At 47.2% G+C, this 21399-nt stretch overlaps 2 protein-coding genes and 1 long non-coding RNA gene across 7 annotated transcripts; 2 read left to right on the top strand and 1 right to left on the bottom strand.

Moving 5' to 3' along the window:
- Positions 1–5540: 5540 nt before the first annotated feature.
- On the top strand, positions 5541–10221 carry LOC123060822 (25.3 kDa vesicle transport protein). Of its 3 annotated transcripts, XR_006428166.1 has the most exons (7): positions 5541–5677; positions 6536–6774; positions 7666–7826; positions 7912–8058; positions 8690–8766; positions 9479–9617; positions 9774–10221. XR_006428166.1 is itself a non-coding variant. In XM_044483669.1 (6 exons), exons 2-6 carry the CDS (start codon positions 6587–6589, stop codon positions 9855–9857), a joined length of 657 nt encoding a protein of 218 aa, XP_044339604.1. In that variant the 5' UTR covers positions 5541–5677; positions 6536–6586; the 3' UTR covers positions 9858–10221. The 3 variants fall into 3 exon arrangements, 2 of the variants coding, with proteins under 2 accessions (XP_044339604.1, XP_044339605.1); XM_044483669.1 differs by lacking the exon at positions 9479–9617; XM_044483670.1 differs by lacking the exons at positions 8690–8766; positions 9479–9617.
- LOC123060821 (proline-rich protein 36) lies at positions 10198–11851 on the bottom strand. Its single transcript, XM_044483668.1, has one exon. It carries the CDS (start codon positions 11644–11646, stop codon positions 10423–10425), a length of 1224 nt encoding a protein of 407 aa, XP_044339603.1. The 5' UTR covers positions 11647–11851; the 3' UTR covers positions 10198–10422.
- A 1065-nt stretch (positions 11852–12916) lies between these two features.
- Positions 12917–18959, top strand: LOC123060820 (uncharacterized). Of its 3 annotated transcripts, XR_006428165.1 has the most exons (5): positions 12918–13298; positions 13396–13477; positions 13699–13851; positions 14495–18529; positions 18661–18959. It is a non-coding gene; the product is annotated as an uncharacterized lncRNA (long non-coding RNA). The 3 variants fall into 3 exon arrangements; XR_006428164.1 differs by having other exon boundaries at positions 12917–13298; positions 13699–18529; XR_006428163.1 differs by lacking the exon at positions 13699–13851 and having other exon boundaries at positions 12920–13298.
- Positions 18960–21399: the final 2440 nt, after the last annotated feature.

Genomic DNA, 21399 nt, shown 5'->3' with positions numbered 1-21399 from the left:
GTAAAGGGTTACGTCGATGCTAGCTTCGACACAGATCTGGATGACTCTAAGTCACAAACCGGATACGTGTATATTTTGAATGGTGGGGCAGTAAGCTGGTGCAGTTGCAAGCAAAGCGTTGTGGCGGGATCTACATGTGAAGCGGAGTACATGGCAGCCTCGGAGGCAGCACAAGAGGCAATCTGGGTGAAGGAGTTCATTACCGACCTAGGAGTCATACCCAATGCGTCGGGCCCGATGACTCTCTTCTGTGACAACACTGGAGCTATTGCCCTTGCCAAGGAGCCCAGGTTTCACAGGAAGACCAGGCATATCAAGCGTCGCTTCAACTCCATTCGTGAAAGTGTTCAAAATGGAGACATAGATATTTGTAAAGTACATACGGACCTGAATGTGGCAGATCCGTTGACTAAACCTCTCCCTAGAGCAAAACATGATCAACACCAGAACTGCATGGGTGTTCGATTCATCACAATGTAACTAGACTATTGACTCTAGTGCAAGTGGGAGACTGTTGGAAATATGCCCTAGAGGCAATAATAAAATGGTTATTATTATATTTCTTTGTTCATGATAATTGTCTATTGTTCATGCTATAATTGTGTTATCCGGAAATCGTAATACATGTGTGAATACATAGACCACAACACGTCCCTAGTGAGCCTCTAGTTGACTAGCTCGTTGATCAAAAGATAGTCATGGTTTCCTGACTATGGACATTGGATGTCATTGATAACGGGATCACATCATTAGGAGAATGATGTGATGGACAAGACCCAATCCTAAGCATAGCTCAAAGATCGTGTAGTTCGTTTGCTATAGCTTTTCCGAATGTCAAGTATCATTTCCTTAGACCATGAGATTGTGCAACTCCCGGATACCGTAGGAGTGCTTTGGGTGTGCCAAACGTCACAACGTAACTGGGTGACTATAAAGGTACACTACAGGTATCTCCGAAAGTGTCTGTTGGGTTGGCACGAATCGAGACTGGGATTTGTCACTCCGTATGACGGAGAGGTATCTCTGGGCCCACTCGGTAATGCATCATCATAATGAGCTCAATGTGACCAAGTGGTTGATCACGGGATCATGCATTACGGTACGAGTAAAGTGACTTGCCGGTAACGAGATTGAACGAGGTATTGGGATACCGACGATCGAGTCTCGGGCAAGTAACGTACCGATTGACAAAGGGAATTGTATACGGGATTGATTGAATCCTCGACATCGTGGTTCATCCGATGAGATCATCGAGGAGCATGTGGGAGCCAACATGGGTATCCAGATCCCGCTGTTGGTTATTGACCGGAGAGTCGTCTCGGTCATGTCTGCGTGTCTCCCGAACCCGTAGGGTCTACACACTTAAGGTTCGGTGACGCTAGGGTTGTTGAGATATTAGTATACGGTAACCCGAAAGTTGTTCGGAGTCCCGGATGAGATCCCGGACGTCACGAGGAGTTCCGGAATGGTCCGGAGGTGAAGATTTATATATAGGAAGTCAAGTTTCGGCCATCGGGAAGGTTTCGGGGGTAATCGGTATTGTACCGGGACCACCGGAAGGGTCCCGGGGGTCCACCGGGTGGGGCCACCTATCCCGGAGGGCCCCATGGGCTGAAGTGGGAGGGGAACCAGCCCCTAGTGGGCTGGTGCGCCCCCCATGGGCCTCCCCTGCGCCTAGGGTTGGAAACCCTAGGGGTGGGGGCGCCCCACTTGGCTTGGGGGGCACTCCACCCCCCTTGGCCGCCCCCCCTTGGAGATTCAATCTCCTAGGGCCGGCGCCCCCCTAGGGGTCCTATATATAGTGGGGGGAGGGAGGGCAGCCGCACCCTAGCCCCTGGCACCTCCCTCTCCCTCCCGTGACACCCTCCCTCTCCCTGAGCTTGGCGAAGCCCTGCCGAGATCACCATTGCTTCCACCACCACGCCGTCGTGCTGCTGGATCTTCATCAACCTCTCCTTCCCCCTTGCTGGATCAAGTTGGAGGAGACGTCTTCCCAACCGTACGTGTGTTGAACGCGGAGGTGCCGTCCGTTCGGCGCTAGGTCATCGGTGATTTGGATCACGACGAGTATGACTCCATCAACCCCGTTCTCTTGAACGCTTCCACGCGCGATCTACAAGGGTATGTAGATGCACTCCCCTCTCCCTCGTTGCTAGATGACTCCATAGATTGATCTTGATGATGCGTAGAAAATTTTAAAATTCTGCTACGTTCCCCAACATCTTCCTCACTATATATAGTGGGAAGGAGGGAGGAGGAGGCGCCCTAGGGTTTCCCTAGGGGAGGGGCGGCGGCCATAGGGGAAACCCTAGATGGGTTTGGGTGCCCCACCCCTAGGAAACTTGCCCCCCAAGCCGGGAGGGGCGACTGCCCTAGGGGAGGCGCCCCCACCTCTCCAGGTTATGTGAGATGGGGTGGGGGGCGCACAACCCCTTAGTGGGCTGGTGTGCCCCCGCCCCTTCGCCCACAAGGCCCCTCAACGCTTGCCAGGGCCTCCGAAACTCCTTTCGATCACGCTGGTCGTCACCGGTACTCCCAGAACAATTCCGGACTCAAATACCCTTCATCCAATATATCAATTTTCACCTCTGGACCATTCCGGAGTTCCTCGTCACGTCTGGTATCTCATCGGGACTCCTAACAACCTTCGGTAACCACATACTATTCCCACTATAACTCTAGCGTCACTGAACCTTACGTGTGTAGACCCTACGGGTTCGGGAACCATGCAGTCATGACCGAGACACCTCTCCGGCCAATAACCAATAGCGGGATCTGGATACCCATATTGGCTCCCACATGTTCCACGATGATCTCATCGGATGAACCACGATGTCGGGGATTCAATCAATCCCGTATACAATTCCCTTTGTCCATCGGTATATTACTTGCCCGAGATTTGATCGTCGATATCCCCATACCTCGTTCAATCTCATTACCGGCAAGTCTCTTTACTCGTTCTGTAACACATGATCCCGTGGCTAACTCCTTAGTCACATTGAGCTCGTTATGATGATGCATTACCGAGTGGGCCTAGAGATACCTCTCCGTCATACGAAGTGACAAATCCCAGTCTCGATTCGTGCCAACCCAACATACACTTTCGGAGATACCTGTAGTGCACCTTTATAGCCACCCAGTTACGTTGTGACGTTTGATACACACAAAGCATTCCTACGGTATCTTGGAGTTGCACAATCTCGTGGTCTAAGGAAATGATACTTGACATTAGAAAAGCTCTAGCAAACGAACTACACAATCTTGTGCTATGCTTAGGATTGGGTCTTGTCCATCACATCATTCTCCTAATGATGTGATCCCGTTATCAATGACATCCAATGTCCATGGTCAGGAAACCACAACCATCTATTGATCAACGAACTAGTCATTTAGAGGCTCACTAGGGACATGTGGTCTATGTATTCACACATGTATTACGGTTTCCGGTTAATACAATTATAGCATGAACAATAGACAATTATCATGAACAAGGAAATATAATAATAACTATTTTATTATTGCCTCTAGGGCTAATTTCCAACAATATTTGGGTATGCCATCTGATGTTGGTCCATCTAAAACGTGTGCTTTCAAGTACCTAATAGACATATTATGGTGAAAGAGTGAAGGGTTGGACTGAGAAAACCATCTTAGGGGCGGACAAAGAAATTCTAATTAAATCGGTACCGTAGGCCGTTTCGGTTTTTCTCGATATCATTCTTTAAATTTCCAAGGGGTCTCTGTAAAAAACTGAACAAGCTTATCGATCAGTTCTTCTGGGGCTATAGAGAGGGGCAGCGAAAACCGCACTAGATTTCTTGGAGATCTATGACTCGACCGAAGAAGTGTGGTGACTTGAGGTTTCGGGATCTCAAGCTCTTCAACTTAGCTTTGTTGGCTCGACAGTCATGGCGCCTTCTCACCGTGCCTGAATCCCTTTGTGCTTGGTTGCTCAAGGCCACCTACTATTTCAAACATTGACATTCTCAATGTCGAATTGGGTTTCACCCATCTCATGTGTGGAGGTCTATCTTCGAGGCTAGAGATGCACTATCACATGGCCTCATTAGGCACATCGGCGACGACACAACCACGCGGGTATTCCATCTCTGGTTGTTGCCAGATGTCGTGGGCTGAGGCTAGACTTGGGTGCTGCAGGCCGGCCGCCGACAGTGAGCGGATGTGACACCATGACCTCGCGCCATGAGATGTTTGTGATATCGGCACACCTTCTTTATGGTTCATGACAGCGTGTGTGCTGCGAGCAGGTTGCGCCGAGCTACGAGCGGTGTTGTGGATTCCGATCGATGATATTTATGGAAGGTGGTTGGCGTTGCATGAGAGGGGTGAGTGCCACCACAATGCGGGGAATGGAATTGGCGTTGCTGCAAAGGAGTGGTGCGTAGGGAACAGAGATTTGCTGCAAGTCGGTGCTGCAACGATGGCATCATTGTGAGGCACCGACAGTGCTGGGAGTGCGCTGACATGATGTGAGGCACCCATGCCGTGTCGGGGAGGCGTGGAGGACGAAGGATGCTGAGAGGCGTGTGATGAGATGGACCGTGGACAACTATGATTGCTGCAAAGGAGTGGTCCGTGGGGAACAAAGATTTGTTGCAAGCTTGTGCTGCAACGACGACCTCATTGTGAGGCACCGTCGGTGCTGGGAGGGCGCCGACATGGTGTGAGGCACCCATGCCGTGTCAGGGAGGCGTGGAGGACGAAGGATGCCTAGAGGCGTGTGATGAGATGGATCATGGAAGGCTATGATTGCTGCAAAGGAGTTGTGCATGGGGAACAGGAATTTGTTGCAAGCCGGTGATGCAACGACGACATCATTGTGAGACACTACTGGTGCTGGGAGGGTGCCGACATGATCTGAGGCACCCATGCGGTGTCAAGGAGGCGTGGAGGACGAAGGATGCTAAGAGGCGTGTGATGAGATGAATCGTGGACGACTATGATTGTGTGGATCCGATGGTGAGGCGGTTGGTTGTTCCGTCGTGATCATCTCAAGAGGCGTGTGACGAGAAAATGGAGGCGATGAGAGAAAGAAGAATTGTAGTTGTGGTGGGTTGTCGCCGACGGAGGTGAGGCAAGGAGTTAATGGACTTGAGTGTGGGGTGCAGGAGGTTGCGGGCGCCGAAGACAGCGGCAGGGTTTAGATACAGGGAAGAATGTAGCTCATGACAGTCACGTTCATCGCCTACATGTTGTATGCATTATCTTTTTTTTAACACAATACAGACGCAAACACTCATATACACGTGCATACACTCACCCATATGAATGCACACACGCACACCCTACCTTTATGAGCATATCCGAAAGACTGAGCCGGCATATCATCTTAAAATTTACAAAGTCATCATAGGCACCTTATCATCGACGGGAACGTCTCCTCCCACTGAATGCGCATCGCCGGAAATCTTGAAATAAATTCAGAAATGAATGCGAACACCAGGGTTTGTATGCATTGTTGGCGTATGAACATAGACTATCTGCATTGTTGCCCCTAGCACGCGCATTTAACTAGTAAAAAAAAAGCCCTTGTCATAAAAAAAAGGCGCTTGCCCTCCTAGTAGTTTGTTCTCTCTCTTCTTCCGCTTCTCTTTCACCTCTCTTCCTCACTCAACGCGAACCAGAACCCGACGGAGGCGTGGCTCGCCGCGAGATGGTAAGCACGACCCCCCTCCCCATTGCCACGCCTCCACCCTCCCCCGCCCTGCCCAGGGGTCGGCTGCATCCGCACATGTGATCCGCGCGGATCTAGCCCTGCGCTCGTTCAGGATCTGTTCGTCTCTGTCGTTTTGGATTCGCTGAGGGGTTTGCGATCGATCTGGCGAGCCCTTAGGGTTTTGGCGGGGAAGCGGGGTGTTCGTTGCGCCATTTAGCGGGGGCGTAGCGGTGGATTGGTTGTAGCCGCTGCCTCGGCCCAGCTCTTTGGAATGAGGGACGCATGTGGTTTCTGCGCCATTTCTCATCAGCCGTTCGTGGTATCGCGGATATAGTATCGGCGAATTCGCAAAAGCAGTTAGGTAGGTTGCTCGCTGAACCAAGTGATCATGTTCCCTTGTTGCCATGGAGTGGTCTGCGATGAAGTGGCTGTTTCTAGGGATCGTGCCAGTGGGTGATTGGGTGCTAGGCTCTGCGTTCACAGATTAGTGGACTGAAATTTCGTTAATGGAGCCGTATGTGTTCGGACTCTAAGTGTTCACTAGTAGCACGTGAATCAAGGTCAGTCGGTGCTTTGCGATACAATTTGTTGCAAAATGCTCTGGTGAGTACATTCCATGTGTCGTCACCAGCAATAATGTGCATTTATCTTACAAATATTTTTTCGGTCATCATCATGGCCATAGTCTCTGAGCCTGTTATATTCTGTAACTATGGAGAATATGCTGGACATTCACTGTTGCTTGAGATATTAAGCTGTTAGTATTTGAGATATATGGGTCACTGATAAGTAGGATACACTATACCGAAGTGAACATATCAGAACTATTTACTAGCTCTCCTCTGCTTTTCTGTGCAGGTGGCACTTTTACATTAGCGATGCTAGTTTGTGTCTTGTTATCTTTTCAAAATGGTGAAGCTGACAATGATAGCCCGTATCACTGATGGCCTTCCATTGGCGGAGGGGTTAGATGATGGTCGAGATCTGAAGGATGCTGACTTCTACAAGCAGCAAGCAAAACTGTTGTTCAAAAACTTATCTAAAGGCCAACACGAATCATCAAGGCTGTCAATCGAGACTGGACCGTACTATTTCCAGTATCCTTAACCTTTATGTCATCTGCAGCATTTTAGTTTCTTCTTTGCGAAGCATGTGATCTTTCTGTTACTCCCTCTGGCCCATAATATAAGATCGTTTTGCAAGCTGTTTTAGCTTGCAAAACGATCTTACAGCTTGCAAAGCGATCTTATATTATGAGACGGAGGGAGTACTGTTTTGTCAAAGTTTTCTGTGCCAAAGGGGAATAGAATCATGCAAGTCTATGCAGCCTAATTAGATAACTAGCTTATACTCCCGCTGTTCCAAATTACTCGTCGTGATTTTAGTTCAAATTTGAACTAAAACCACGACGAGTAATTTGGAACGGAGGGAGTACTTCCTGAATCCTTCATGTTTATGATGATCTGTGATTCCTTTTAGTTGCTTCATTGGTAGTCAAAGTTGCTTCTGCAAGTCGATTTTGGGAATTTGAGTACCTGTACAAGTCTAGGCCACACATTTAAATATCAGATACAAGGAGAACAATTAATTTTTCATCTCGAAGCAGTTTTGTGGCATAATGCACATTCTTATTTTCTGTTAGCGCTTAATTTGTATAAGAATTGAAATCACCTGGTATGCATTAGCATTTCAAACAGCCAAAGGTAACATACTGCTTATGTGGGAAAAAGGCTGGTGACTTGAATAATGAATAGAAGACACTTTCTTGGGCCTTTTCTCTTTTGCATGTACACCACTGTGTGTATGCTCTGTCATATATGCACCATCTGTCTTCATGATACATTTGTATTTACATTCCATGTAGTAAGATACATTGTTAATTTTGCGAATAGTATACGTGGAGAATCAAATCCTCTTCTGTAGTTTTAGCCTGTTTTCCTTGTAAAATTATCATGGCACTCTTGTTCCACCTTGATTCAACAAAACAGTTACATCATTGAGAGCCGTGTATGCTATTTGACAATGTGTGACCGTTCTTATCCAAAGAAACTTGCATTCCAGTATTTAGAAGATCTAAAAAATGAATTCGAGAGGGTCAATGGTAGCCAAATTGAAACTGCTGCAAGGCCATATGCTTTCATCAAATTTGGTATGGTTCTTCGATCTTATATGGACATTTTTCACATTCAGCTTCTTATTAGCTACTGGGTGATAGCTTATCTGTCTCTGTTTAGATACATTCATACAGAAAACCAGGAGACTGTATTTGGATACCAGAACCCAAAGGAACCTTGCCAAGTTGAATGATGAGCTCTACGAGGTGCACCAGATTATGACTCGCAATGTTCAAGAAGTTCTTGGTGTGGGTGAAAAACTAGATCGTGAGTTTGCCACTGTCATCTATGTTTATTATGTTGAATTGTTACATCATTATGTCTTCTAGATTGATGGACGTGCAAATGATTTGTGCACATATTTACAATTAGCTATATGTAGGTATTTACCTAAAAGGCACCAGTGAGTACAGTTTCTGTTAGGTCCACAAAGTAATTGTGTTTCAACAAACCATGTTGATTTCCCCTGGATTATAGGTTATTATTACACATGCTTCTTTTGGAACCCCTAGCACATGTATAAAAGTATTATGACTGCCTTAATGCTATGTTTGCTTGATACTCCTATTTTTTGAGACATGTTCAAGCTTTGTGTGCATTATTGAACTGGTATTATTTCTGCTTAATGTTACTGTTTTTTAACATTTCATCTTCGTATTTTGAACTGGCTTGCCCCAGCGCTTCCCCTTTAGCATGACTTGTCGTGGTCTGTTCCAGTGTATTATTGCCTATGTTTTTAAGGCGTCTGTAAAGCGCCCCCCCCCCCCCCCCCCCCCCCCCCGCCTTAAAGCGAAGCGTCGCCTTAAAAACATAGATATTGCATATCCATAATCCTCAGTCCTCAGCCATGTCAATTAAGACAATTGCTCAAAGAAAGGTTTCTTTTTGCCCTTTGCAGAGGTTAGTCAATTGTCTAGTAGGTTGACCTCTGATACGAGAATGTATGCAGACAAGGCAAAGGATCTCAATCGCCAGGTACTGTCCCCCTAAATCCATTTTCCACTCCAGTTATATGTATCCAAGCAGCTAAGCCGAGTCTGAGTACCGAAACAAATGATTTATTCATGTTGGGCACAGAGATGAGTATGGCTGGTAGTCTTCTGTTTGTTTTTTCATATCATTCTTAAATGAAAAGATTCTTGAGGTAGATCTACTTTCGTTGGTTTGTAAGCATCACAGGGCTCTTTTATTCTCAAACTTTTCATTATCTTCTTTAAATTAAAGGAGTCTTGAGGTAGATCTACTTTCTTTGGTTGGTATCACAGAGCCCTCTTTTTCTCAAACTTAACAACTTGAAGATTCCATAATTAGATACTTGCTACGTTTGCCTTGTCAGTGGATTATGGTAATTTTGTTTGATAACAAGTTTGTAGTACTACCTATTTTCCTATTTGAATAACTAACATTTCCTATTTTTGTGGCTCTCTTTTCACATCAGATTGCAAAATAGCTTAAGCACATCACTTTTTTTTTGACAGAGAAGCGCATCACAGTTGAGCAGCTGCAAGCTGCATAATTATTGTCATTTCCCTTGTACAGTACTTTCTATTTTAGTTTGATTGGCCACTTCCAGCAAATTATGTTGGCTGTAATCGTCACTCCAAACAAATAAAAAACGTGCAGTAAAAAACTAACTTGGTCCCGTTGTGATCTGCCACAAACTGCTCACTAGTGCTTTGTTTTTAAGGCGTCCTGCCTAGGACGCTTGAGCGATAAGGCGCCTTTCAGCGCCTTACAAATATGCCCGTCTTAGGCGCTTAGGCGTCGCCTAGGCGCTGGAGCGGGTGGTGCTCGCCTTAGGTTGCCTTACCGCCTTAAAAACAATGGTAATATCTCCGCGCCTTCTGTTCGTGAAGCACACATTCCATTCTGTATCTGCAGTCCTATGTTCATTAACAAAGCAGAATGGGAATCTCTAGTCAACACTAGCCACCATACTTTTTCTTATTAATCTGACGCAATTGCCACTTGTGGTTTTTCAGGCCTTAATTCGGAAGTATGCCCCTGTGGCCATTGTGATGGGGATAGTACTGATGCTCTTTTGGATCAAGAACAAGATATGGTGACCCAGTGAAGCTCGACATCCTTCACTATGACGCCGAGAATTCTATGTCAACAGATGCTTCTACAGCTTATCCCGCATCCGCCTATTCAAGCGAGATTACCTTTTTAGCCGCCTTATATTGTCCCAAACAAGAGGAGCAAACAGTAAACCCGTTGTGTAGTAGTATTAGTATAGATCTGATCCTGATCCATGAGTTCTCCATGAAATCTTGGAGCCGAACATACCATGAACTATTCTATTAGAGTTGTAGATTCGACCGACATAGTAATTGGTCTTCTTTTTGTGAGCCCAACATGTAAGATCTGTCGTGCAACATATTGTATGCAGAAATGCTTTGGTCGAGATGAAATATGTTTGACATGCTACTGAAGAACAGGCCATGCCAACTTCATTTCCAATTTACCAAACTTGTTCGGTGAAATGTTTTGACACGGAAAATTCACACGATTCTAGTTGGCAATTTCGGATGATTCTAGTTGAAATTGCCTTTGTTTCCTGTAAAATCCTGCCTTAATAATTTCTTACAGTTGAACCCCCAAACCCCGAGCTAGCAGTGGCTGTGCGGGTCAGCACCGGAAGCCAAGCACCCTGCCGTCGATCGGCGAGACGCCGACGCGGCACACCTTGGACGCCTGCACCCGGTGCGTCAGCACCCGCAGCACCATCACCTTGCCCTTCACCACCAGCAGCGAGTCCACCTCCATCATGACAGCCGCAGCCGCCGGCTGCTGCGCGGACGTGTCCAGCGGCGGCGGGGTGGCCGCGGGGAAGGCCGGCACGGCGAAGGTGGTGGACCAGTGCTTGGTGCTGCCGCTGTCGATGAGGCCCGCGGGGATGTAGATGGAGCCGATCTCGCCGCCGGCGTAGGCGACGCGGAGCGAGCTGTCGAAGTGCGCGAGCGGCGCGCGGTTGGGGTTGCGCACGGAGGCCACCTGCTCGAACGTGAAGGCCACCGTGCCGTTGGCGGCCGCGAAGGACGGCAGCCGCACCGCCGCGACGGCGATCTCGGGCGGCTGCGGCCGGAAGAGGAGGAACAGCGCCGTCGCTGCCCCGCCGGCCGCGAACAGGAGGAAGGCCGCCGCCATAAGGCAGGACGCCACGGCGGAGGTGCGGCGCCGCGGGGGGCGCTCTGGCTCGTAGTAGTACGGGTACGGCCACGGGCTCGGCTCCGGCGGCCTGTCGGTGGTTGCGACGGGAGCCGCCGCCGCGCCGCCCCCCGGCACGTAGTACGGCCCCGGCCGCGGCTCCGGAGGCCTAGCCACGGTGGCGACGGGGGCCTCCCGAGCCGCGCGTCCCTCCGGCGAGCCATACAGCTGCTCCGGCGACCTGGCCACGGGGGCGACGGGAGCCTCCCGAGGAGTCTTGCGCTCCTCCGCCGCAACGTGCAGCTTCTCCGGCTGCCTGGCCACGAGGACGACGGGAGCCTCCCGGGCCGCGCGGCCCTCCGGCGCTCCGTGAAGCTGCTCCAGCGGCTTGGCCACGGGGACGATGGGAGCCTCCCGAGCGGCGCGGCCCTCCGGCTTCCCCGCCGGCCTGGCGACGTTGGCGAGGAGAGCCTCGTGAGACGCGCGGCCCTCCTCCGCGAGTCTCGGGCGGGGCCGCGGCTCCGGCGGCCTGGCCCTGTCGGCGACGGGAGGCCCGCGGGCCGTGGGCTCCTCCGCCGCGCGGAACGGCCTCGGCGCCTGGCCCAGGCGCTGCCGCGGAGGAGGCGGGCCGGCCGCGGCAGCCTCGCGGTCCGTCGGCGGGCGCATGCGCGGCGGGAGCGGGAGGGGTGGTTGCTGCTGCGGCATCGTACTCCTCCCTCGCTCGCTCGCTAGTGGAGTGTGCGCGTGGCGCCCTCGCTCGCCCTTTGTTGGCTTGCGCCGCTTTGCGAGGGCACGGCACAATAATGCTCAACAATGCTGTTGGGTGGCATGTGCGCGCCCCAGCGAGCGGAAAGACGGGGGGTGGGGACTGGGTATAGTGAGCTGCGCGCAGTGGAAGTGGAGGTGCTTTTCGACTTTGGAGACTTCTCCTCCTCCCGGATGAGATATTGAGATGAGATCCAGCTGCTGCTGTACGTTACCGCTCGCCAGTGTTCACGCATGTGAGTGACCGACCTCTGTGTGATCTCTGGCGTGGTGTGAAACCACCCCGAAAGTCGATGGGCGAATCTTGGCCGTCCATGTCCTGGATCTCGTCTCCGTCTGGGCACCAAGACTGAAGGGACGACCACGCCAATGGACAGTACGGGAAGCTTGCTTGGGCTAGACAGCAGCAGAGGGATGAGTTTGAGTTTTCTATCAGCTGCTGCTCGCCGGTAGGTGGCCAGCAGGAGTAGTTTAATTTGATCTCTCGACTATTTTCTAGTTGCTCTCCGGCTTAAGAGATACACTTTGTTGTTTCATTTATCTATTTTCCTTTCCTTTTGGGTAAAGCTACAAGATCTTAGCCTTTATAAGCAACGTGCCCGCGCTGGTTCCGCTTTGGCTCGCTGGGCCAAAGGGAGAAAAAAAAAGTACGGCGTTTTGGCTTGCTTTGGCCGCGGAGCGAGCAGGACGGGTGATGATCATCCACGGCAGAAAGCAGTGTTGGGTACACCTGTGCTTGTTGTTATAAAAAGGATTGCGTCGCCGGGACTTGAACCCGGGTCTCTCGGGTGAGAGCTGAGTATCCTAACCACCTAGACTATGACAGAGCTTACAGCTTGTATTTCCTCCGGTCCTTTTTACTCTGCATATTAGGTTTGTCTGAAGTCAATCTTATCCAACTTTAACCAAGTTTATACACAAAATTATTAACATTCACATAACAACACATTTATTATTAGATCCATCTTGAAATATATTTTTATATCATATTTATTAGATGTTATATATGTTAATATTTTCTAATATAAATTTGGTCAAACTTAACAAACTTTGACTTCAGTTAAAACTAATATACGGACTAAAAAGGACCGGAGGTATCAAGCAGGACTTATTAAAACCATACAGCTACGCATCAAGCGCGACCACTGGCGATAGCCACGTCGATTTTACCGTGCCGAGAGAAAAGAAAGGAAGAAAGGGATCGAGGTTTGTGCCGCTGAGTTAACACCTCCCCATGGCGATTGGGGTCTGCCCCTTTCTTCCCCACGTACGCGACCTGCTCTCTCTATGGTTCCCTCTCCCACACGCCTCCTCAAGCGACCCCACCTCACGCTCCCGATGCTGCGCCGACACCTCCTCCCCTTCTCTCACGGCCTCTACGAGCATCCGCAAATCCTCCCTCTTCCCTAATCTCCTTCCTTTTGCCTCTCAATCACGAATCAGGATCCATGGAGGTGTCCGACAAGTGCTACTCGATCTGCTATACGGCAGCGGCGGGGAACACCGGCCGTCGGTCTGCCTCTCGATGCTCATCCTCCGGGAGGCTGCGCGCGGAGCCTGCCGCTGAACTTCGCCTCCACATCGCCATGAAGGTGGGCTGTTCTCCCTTGGATGAGTTCTCTTGATGTTCTTCTCTTCTCTTACCTATTACTGATGCGCTTAGCGGTCGTCGATGTTGTGTGTTCACAGGTGGTTCTTCTTCTTCGCTGACCTGTTCATCCATCGCTCGTCTTGTTCGTCTCTCTGTTGTCCGGTCCTCGTCGTCGTCAAGGTACCGTTTCTGGTCTGCTTATGAGTGCTCATGGATGTGTGTGTGTGTGTGTGTGTGTGTGTGTGTGTGTGTGTGTGTGTGTGTGTGTGTGTGTGTGTGTGTGTGTGTGTGTGTGTGTTGATTTTTAATTTGTGCGTCTGTCAGTTCGTTCACGCTCGTGAGGTGTTTGTTCTTATGTCTCTTCGATTTTCCTTTCTTTCTTCTCTTGTATGAGATTTCAGAATCCCAGAACCCACATACATCAGCTGAAGTAAGATCTTAACAGTTTTGACAGTGTTGACGCCCAGGATAATCGAGCATCTGACTTGACTTGTTGGTCAGTGACAGGGTTTGGTGACCATGCACTGAGATTCTCAACCACATTGCTAAGTTTGGTCGGTTCTTGTTTTGCTTCTTTGAGCTTTTAATTTGTGCCTCTGTCAGTTCGTTCAGGCTCATTAGGTGTTTGTTCCTGCTTCAATTTTCTTTTCTTTTTCCTCTTGTATGATTTTTGGAGCAAGGTTGGTCGGTCGGTTTTTCTTTTGCTTCTTTCAGATCTTGTAGAAATAATGATGCCAGTTTTACATGTGCTGCAACAGATAATGAGGTAGATAGATGACATGGCTGAAGCCAAAGTTCTGTGTGGGTATGACATAACAGAAAATGATAGAAATCATTGTAGGTATAACAGGGCACTTTTTTTAAAACTATAACTGAATGAACAGATCGACCAAACAATTAGGAACTGGATTCACGCAGTAGAAGGAAGTAAACAGAAGGTATAGTTAAACTAAAAATAAAGGATTTCTACCAAAATTATGAGCAGCACTAACAGTACTATGAACTGAATCAAAAGAAGAGAAACAAATGTTCAGAAAATTCAAACAGAGCAGCAGAGGTTAATTCAGTTTTGAGTAATCAGAGTAGCATAGAAGAGTAAAAACTCATTGTTGCTGAATATAGAGTGTGCTTATCATGATTTACTTCCTCACAGAACTAAGCAGTGTGGTTGACTTACATTATGGTATGCTTCCTCAGGGATTGGCATCATCGGTTCATAATCAAGTTTGACTCGTTATCTAATCTGCTGGGCATATCGACTCTGCGGCTAAGGTGCGCTTCCCACTCTTTTTAACTTGTTTCGGTTGCTTGTGCTTGGATTGCGTCTGCTTATTCGCAGTTATTTTCGTTGTGCTATTTGTGATATTTGTGAGATGCCACATCTTTGATATGATCTCTTATAGCTAAGAAAAGGTAAAAAAACATCCTTTTGTCTTCCAACTCAACAATTATTTGACATTGCTAAAATAGAACCATTTTATTTTCCCTAACTATATCTTGACTATATAGGTCAAGACTGACTTGTTTTCGGCACACATGGTTCCCATTGCCTTGTTATGAAACAAGGCATAAGCAGATACCAAAATTTAGGGTCGATCGATGGGTACGAAACACATATGTCAGTGAAGTAACTTTGGGGAAGCATGAACTCAAAAATTTAGGAGCACTTGACAGCGAGACGGAGTTAACTGAAAGTAATCTACAAACTTTGAGATTTCGATTTCTGCCTCTGTTACTTTGTTGATGCTCATGAAGCGTTTCTTGTTATGTCTGCTTCAATTTTCTTTTCTTTTTTCTGTTGTGTGATTTTCCAAGCAAGGTTGTTTGGTCGATTCTTGTTTTGCTTCTTTGAGCTTTTGGTTTCTGCCTCTGTGAATACGCTCATCAGGTGTTTCTTCTTATGTGTGCCAAGCCTGCTGTGCTAGATAGATGACATGCCTGCAGCACAAGTTATGTTGAAACCAAGTCTGCTGTGAATGATAAGCAAGGTTGTTTGGTCGGTTCTTGTTTTGCTTCTTTCAGATTTCGATTTGTGCCTCATGCTATCATTATCCCATCAGAGTAGGTACAAATCAGAGGAGGTTCAATCATGTTATCATTATGGTTTCTATAATTTTATTATAGACGGATGCTTCTTTTCCCTTGTTTGTTCTATACAACAAAGTGCACTTTCGATTGATATTATTACATGTTATTAAAAGTGCAGATTGTAGTTTTGGTCACTCAAGTAAAATTGAGGGAGTCATTAACAGTAGGTGCTAATTGAGGTTGTACAAGGATATCTTCAGTTCTTGATAAAGCATAGTGCCATCTGTCTTCCCCCCCTTTTGTTCTGCCAGATCTGGTTCTTTTTAGTTTCTGTACTTGTTCTTGCTGTGGGGTTCTTGATGAGTCTCATACAGATTGATATGGTGTACATTTTTGCAAGTGTGTGTACAGTCTGAACAAGTGATTAGTATATGGCTGAGGCTGTAAATTCTCTTGGTTTTTACTTCTGGAGTTCAGCTAGATTCAGTTTTGCGGCGTTTAGTACACTGCTATTTGAGCAGGCCAGCAAAGAATTGCTTTACTGATTGTTGAGCTGTGCTGCACTTTTTCTTCACACGAAATGGCCTCTTTGTTGATCTTTTTTCCCCGTTTTCTTGGAGAGTGCTGCCTTTGCAATGGTTTGGCCATAAATTTGTTGTCTTGCGATAGCCAAATACTGAACTTCAGAGGGAGACATTCGCTGTTTTTCAGAATTTATGGAACTACAAAAAATAACTGGCTCAGCTTAATAATTCTGCTTACACCCCTGTTTGTAAAGACTTCTGTTTAGTACACGCTTGATACCTAGCAGCAGTACCCCTGTTTTGTTATTACTACCCCCGTTCCTAAATATAAGATGTTTTAGTAGTTCAATTTTAACTGCCAAAACATCTTGTTTCTAGAAACAGAGGGTGTATTTGACTGCAAGATTTGATAGCAAAGCATAGCAGTAAGTGGTCCAAAGAAAGGACACCGCTTCTCTCAAACGATTTAAATGTCTACCTAACTTGCTTCTATGAATTTCCTGCTCTATTCTTGGTATGTCCGATGGTTATATTAGCCCTGTAATCTACCGACGCATCGAAAATAATAGTTACTACAAGATCTTATCCCTGCTTACACATTTCTCAAAGAGATGATATAGGTGACACGATTATCTTGACAACATAGAGCATGTATGTTTGTTGTCGTTGTGCTTCTGTTCTGTCAACTGAGCGTGATAAATTCTCTCTGTTTGCAGCTTTCTCTCTTTTTTTCAATCTTTGCTCATATGGACACATCCTCTGCTAGCTCTTTAATTCCATTTAACTTAGAGCCTGTTCGGCAACACTCCACTCCTCTAATTTCTCAACTCCACTCCTTACTTCTCAACTCCCAACTCTACTTGCATATTTTAGAATTTTGCAAAACGTTCGGCACCCAACTCCAGCTCTTCTACGTGTGCGCATGGAGAAAAGGAATCGGGGCAAGCGGGGAGTACGAGAGATTTGTGGGGTTCTGTTTCCTATTTTTTTTCTCGAACCGGTAAGTGGCGTGTAAAAATTTGTACGAGCCATCGAGACGGAGCGCGCGGAGCGTCACTTTCCCGACTCCAGCGATTTGTACTACGGGCCGCTCCGCTCCGGATTATGAAATCTACGGAGTTGACTCGTTCGGTGCGGCTCAGCCGGCTCCCGTAGCGGAGTTGAGGAGCGGAGGGCTCCCGAACACCCCCTTAATCTCTATCTCCATTTAACTTGTTGATATAGTACCACCTCCATTACAAACCGTTCTTTTGATCTGCTGCTCTCCTTTATTTCTTTCCATTTTATCTTACTTCCAATAATTAATTTGAGGTTAAAATCCTGAAATTTAGTGATGTAATGCACCAAAATTGGGGTAGTTTTTTTTATTTATCACAAGAAATGAGTGCTACTATTATGCGTTTATTCTTGTTTTGTCATTATTCTACGATGATCAACCATGACTGTTCTTTCAAAGTGAGCTTCATTTCTCTATAGTCAACTCTTTAAATGGTATTCTTTTGAATATTTTCAGTGCCATGTTTACTTATTTTATACACTATACAGTGATGGTGAAAGACTTGAAGTAGATCATGCTAGCATTTTCCCAATGTGATGACTATGACCAATAGTTAGCCTGCACATCTTACTTTCAATGCCTTCGATCACACCGTCGCCACCTAAAAGGTATGCGCCCTTGCCCCCTTTTATTCTCTTGCCCTTTCCGCCTTGCTGGGAGAAGATGTATGTGTGTTCTGTTTTAGACAATGGTGTTCATGTAAGCGCGTTCACGCCATGTTCCCAAGTACTATGTTCTCTTTTATTTCTGGAATCGTGTCTATTCGCACAAGTACTATGCACACAGCAACACATGGTCTATACTGCTGCAAATTGTTCTGCGTTAGCTTTGAATCTGTTAGTGAAGTTGTTATTGTATGGTAACGGTGTACTTTTATGGGCTGATTAATAGAATGGATCTGTATGTGCTATAGATAGCTAATCCTTTGCAACAATTTAATAAGATGCTGAAATCAAAGGCGTGGCCTCTATTTGATCAGCACGGTATGCTATAAAACCGAGAAGAAGAGAAGGAGGAGTATGGGTGTGATTTGCTTCTGTTTTCGTTATATAATTGTAGGCTCTGTTGGTACCAAATTTTTTTTCTGGTGTAAATTTTTGCTCTTGCGATTTGTCTCTTGTAATTATCTTGAATCCTACAGTCAGTTGCATTTTTGGTACCATGTGAGAGTTTGGTCCTGCAATTCGGTTCCTACAGTCAGTTGCATTTTTCTTGTATGAAATTAAAGTGTCGTAGTTTATCAATATCACCCGAATTGGACCATCTGACATTTCATAAGCTTTATCAGTACTATGTTCTCCTTAGCTGTACTGCTGCTCCAACTGAAGGTTTGCTCTCAGTTTCAGATCTCCCTGAGTTATTCCAGAATCTATTATGCTCTTTTACATTGAATTCCTTGGGTTGAAACTGTGAGCTGTGCCTATTTTTAATTCTAAAATATATCTGCTTTGTCTAGAGAAGGTAGAACGACAAGGTTATTCAGATGTTTTACAGTATCTGATATGCCCCTTAATTAGTAAGGTGGGCTCACAAGCTTGGGTCCTGAGCCACAAGAACTCGAGAAAGGCATCATACATTCCTTTTTTTGCAAGGCACTGACAACTTCAGATACGATTGCCCATGGTGGGTTCTTCATTCTTAGGAGACATGCTGAAAAGTGTCTTCCTCTGCCAACTAGCATTGAGAACATGTTTTTTACTCCAGTTGATGTCTGCACAATTTCTGGCTTATTGAATTGTATGGTTGCTTTGCAGGACATGTCTCAGAATCCCGCATGTCAACAACTGGTAGCCAAAGATCTTCATGGAACTGAGTGGCATTTTCGTCACATTTTTTGTGATGATTTTACAATTTGAGTATTCAGCTTGAATACCCTTTAAACTTTCTGTCGTTCTGTTCTTATTGTTTTCGTATAGCGGTAGATGTCACAATTGAATGTTGAATTCTTATCACTGCAGAAAATTGCAGCATATAGTGATTCATTACTTCTTGAGTATGTTGAACTGTATCCCTGTCTGGTTCTATATCATGCCTTCCGATGTTTTGTGTTTCAGATGCTATCTTTGTATTTAAGTGTCATTTATTTAGTTATTTCAAAATTTGTTGACGCAACTTCTTACATCCAATGTCCATGTGTTATAAGATAGCAACAAAGCAAATGGAATGGGCGCTTGCCAACTTGGCGCCGCCTAACTTCCTCTCAAGAGGCGCCACCCGCAAACACCTAGTTTGTATCGAAAGCATTCACAGCCAACCTCATGTCGGCCACCAGTTTCCGCTGGAGGCGGGCGCACTGATGCCAGCTGGGACTCTCTGGGGCTCCGACGCTGTGCCATGTGCGTCTCACGTGCGGGCCCGAGAAGTCCAACTGCGCCGTTTCCGACAGTACGCACGCACACCACGCGAACCGCAGGTTGCAAGCTACCACGAGCCACGCCTATAAGATGGCGGCCGTGTCCTCCACGAGCCACGCCTATAAATCGGCAACCTTTCGGAGAAGCGTCTTCGACCGAATCCACCGCCTTCATCCATGGCCGAGCACGTGAGCCACCAGGCCGACGCGTCGCTGGGCCACGTACAGATCAGCCATCCACAGATCTCCCACGCAACCGATCCATCCGGCCGGCCGGCCGGCGGTGCGCATATGGCCGTCTCTGTGTCGTTCGTCCGTCGATCTCTCTATGTGCGCATATGGCTACTGGTTTAGGTAATTAACGTGGTTGCGTTGCAGGACACGGCCGGCCATTGTGGGCACGACGCCGCGGGGACGGCTCACGACGCGGCCGGTGCGGGAGCCAACCAGGCCGGCGGAGTTATGCAGGAGGTGGACGGGCAGGCGCAGCTGGTCGTGCAGAGCGCCGTCGACGCCGCCACGGGGGCCGTCAAGAATGCCACCGGCCTCGGCGGCAACTAGGCCGGCAGCGCGCGTGCGCAGGCATGGCTCTCTCCTGATCCCGCAGCGATGCTAGACTTACGGACAAGTTTTACGGATTAGAAGTTACAGGGTGAGATGACATGAACTGATTTATGGGAAGCAGACCCCACCGGGAAATGCAGGGGGTGGGGGGCAAATTAGGGAGGGGCAAGTCAGTCCGTAGGAGTGATTCCGTGAAAACGGCCCGTACATTGAGCATTTTCGCCTGACAACGATGCTAGACTTACGGACAAGTTTTACGGATTAGAAGTTACAGGATGAGATGGCATGAACTGATTTGGGGGAAGCAGACCCCACCGGGAAATGCAGGGGGTGGGGGGCAAATTAGGGAGGGGCAGGTCAGTTCGTAGGAGTGATTCCATGAAAACGGCCCGTACGTTGAGCATTTTCGCCTGACAGCGATGCTAGACTTACGGACAAGTTTTACGGATTAGAAGTTACAGGGTGAGATGGCATGAACTGATTTGGGGGAAGCAGACCCCACCGGAAAATGCAGGGGGTGGGGGGCAAATTAGGGAGGGACAGGTCAGTCCGTAGGAGTGACTCCGTAAAAACGGCCCGTACGTTGAGCATTTTCGCCTGATAGCGATGCTAGACTTACGGACAAGTTTTACGGATCAGGTCCCGTCTGTTGCCAGGGTTTGGATGGGGCCCTGCAACTAGACGCGTATACCTAGCTCCTACTCGTAGACTCGTAGTACGTACCTACGCATTACCAGCATCAATACCAACATTTGTTTTCTTTTTCCACTATTACTTTTATTTGTTTCTCAATCTAGCTAGAGTGGTTTGATTCTTGCCTACTCTGTAGCGACCAGACCTCAAACGGTCTGATCTCTGTGCTCAGGTGTCATCCCTGGATCAGTAATGCTGACACCACACAGTACTTGAAGGATTTATAACAGAATATCAATCACACACTTATTACATCGAGTGTCTCAATAGAGAACTTATTACAATAAATATGGCTTAAGGTCATCTAATAACGATAACAGCGGAAAGCTCGGAAGATAAGTGAGTCCATCAACTCCAACGACATCACCGAGTATAGAACCACGACCTAAAAACTCCTTAATCGTCGTCTGAAAAGTCTGCAACATTGACGTTGCAGCCCGAAACGGGTCAGCACATGGAATATGCTGGCAAGGTAACACATAGAGAGTAATGGAATGATACAGCTATACTATATGCATATTTGGCTGGTGGAAAGCTCTATGGTTACAGTTTTACGTAAAGCCAATTTTTCCCTACTGCAAAGGAATAAATTTTATTTAACTATCATGGTAGTTGTTAAACATTGAGAATGGTTGACAGCATCCTCAATCCCAGTTAAGCATCATCATTAAACAAAACCCAACAAAATTAATTTAGAGTAACATGTTGAGATTCACATGATAATCCAAGTACTAGATACTCAAGATCTCCATAACCGGGGACACGGCTAACCATGATTAGTTTATACACTCTGCAGAGGTTTGCGCACTTTTCCCCACAAGACTCGATCGCCTCCGTTTGGTTTCTCGCACTTCATGGTGTTTGAGAAGACGGATGACCGAGA

This window comes from Triticum aestivum, chromosome 3A (assembly GCF_018294505.1).
Source record: "Triticum aestivum cultivar Chinese Spring chromosome 3A, IWGSC CS RefSeq v2.1, whole genome shotgun sequence".
Lineage (NCBI taxonomy): Eukaryota > Viridiplantae > Streptophyta > Magnoliopsida > Poales > Poaceae > Triticum > Triticum aestivum.
The sequence above is the reverse complement of the archived record's forward strand: the minus strand, read 5'-3'. Positions and strand labels throughout refer to the sequence as shown.

What these genes read in the sequence shown, in the direction of transcription:
- LOC123060821 (XM_044483668.1), bottom strand. Translation starts at nt 11,646, where the DNA reads ATGCCGCAGCAGCAACCACCCCTCCCGCTCCCGCCGCGCATGCGCCCG.
- LOC123060822 (XM_044483669.1), top strand. Translation starts at nt 6,587, where the DNA reads ATGGTGAAGCTGACAATGATAGCCCGTATCACTGATGGCCTTCCATTG. An exon ending in ATATGCTTTCATCAAATTTG is followed by an intron (nt 7,827 to 7,911) that starts GTATGGTTCTTC and finishes GTCTCTGTTTAG; the next exon opens with ATACATTCATACAGAAAACC. An exon ending in CAAAGGATCTCAATCGCCAG is followed by an intron (nt 8,767 to 9,773) that starts GTACTGTCCCCC and finishes GTGGTTTTTCAG; the next exon opens with GCCTTAATTCGGAAGTATGC.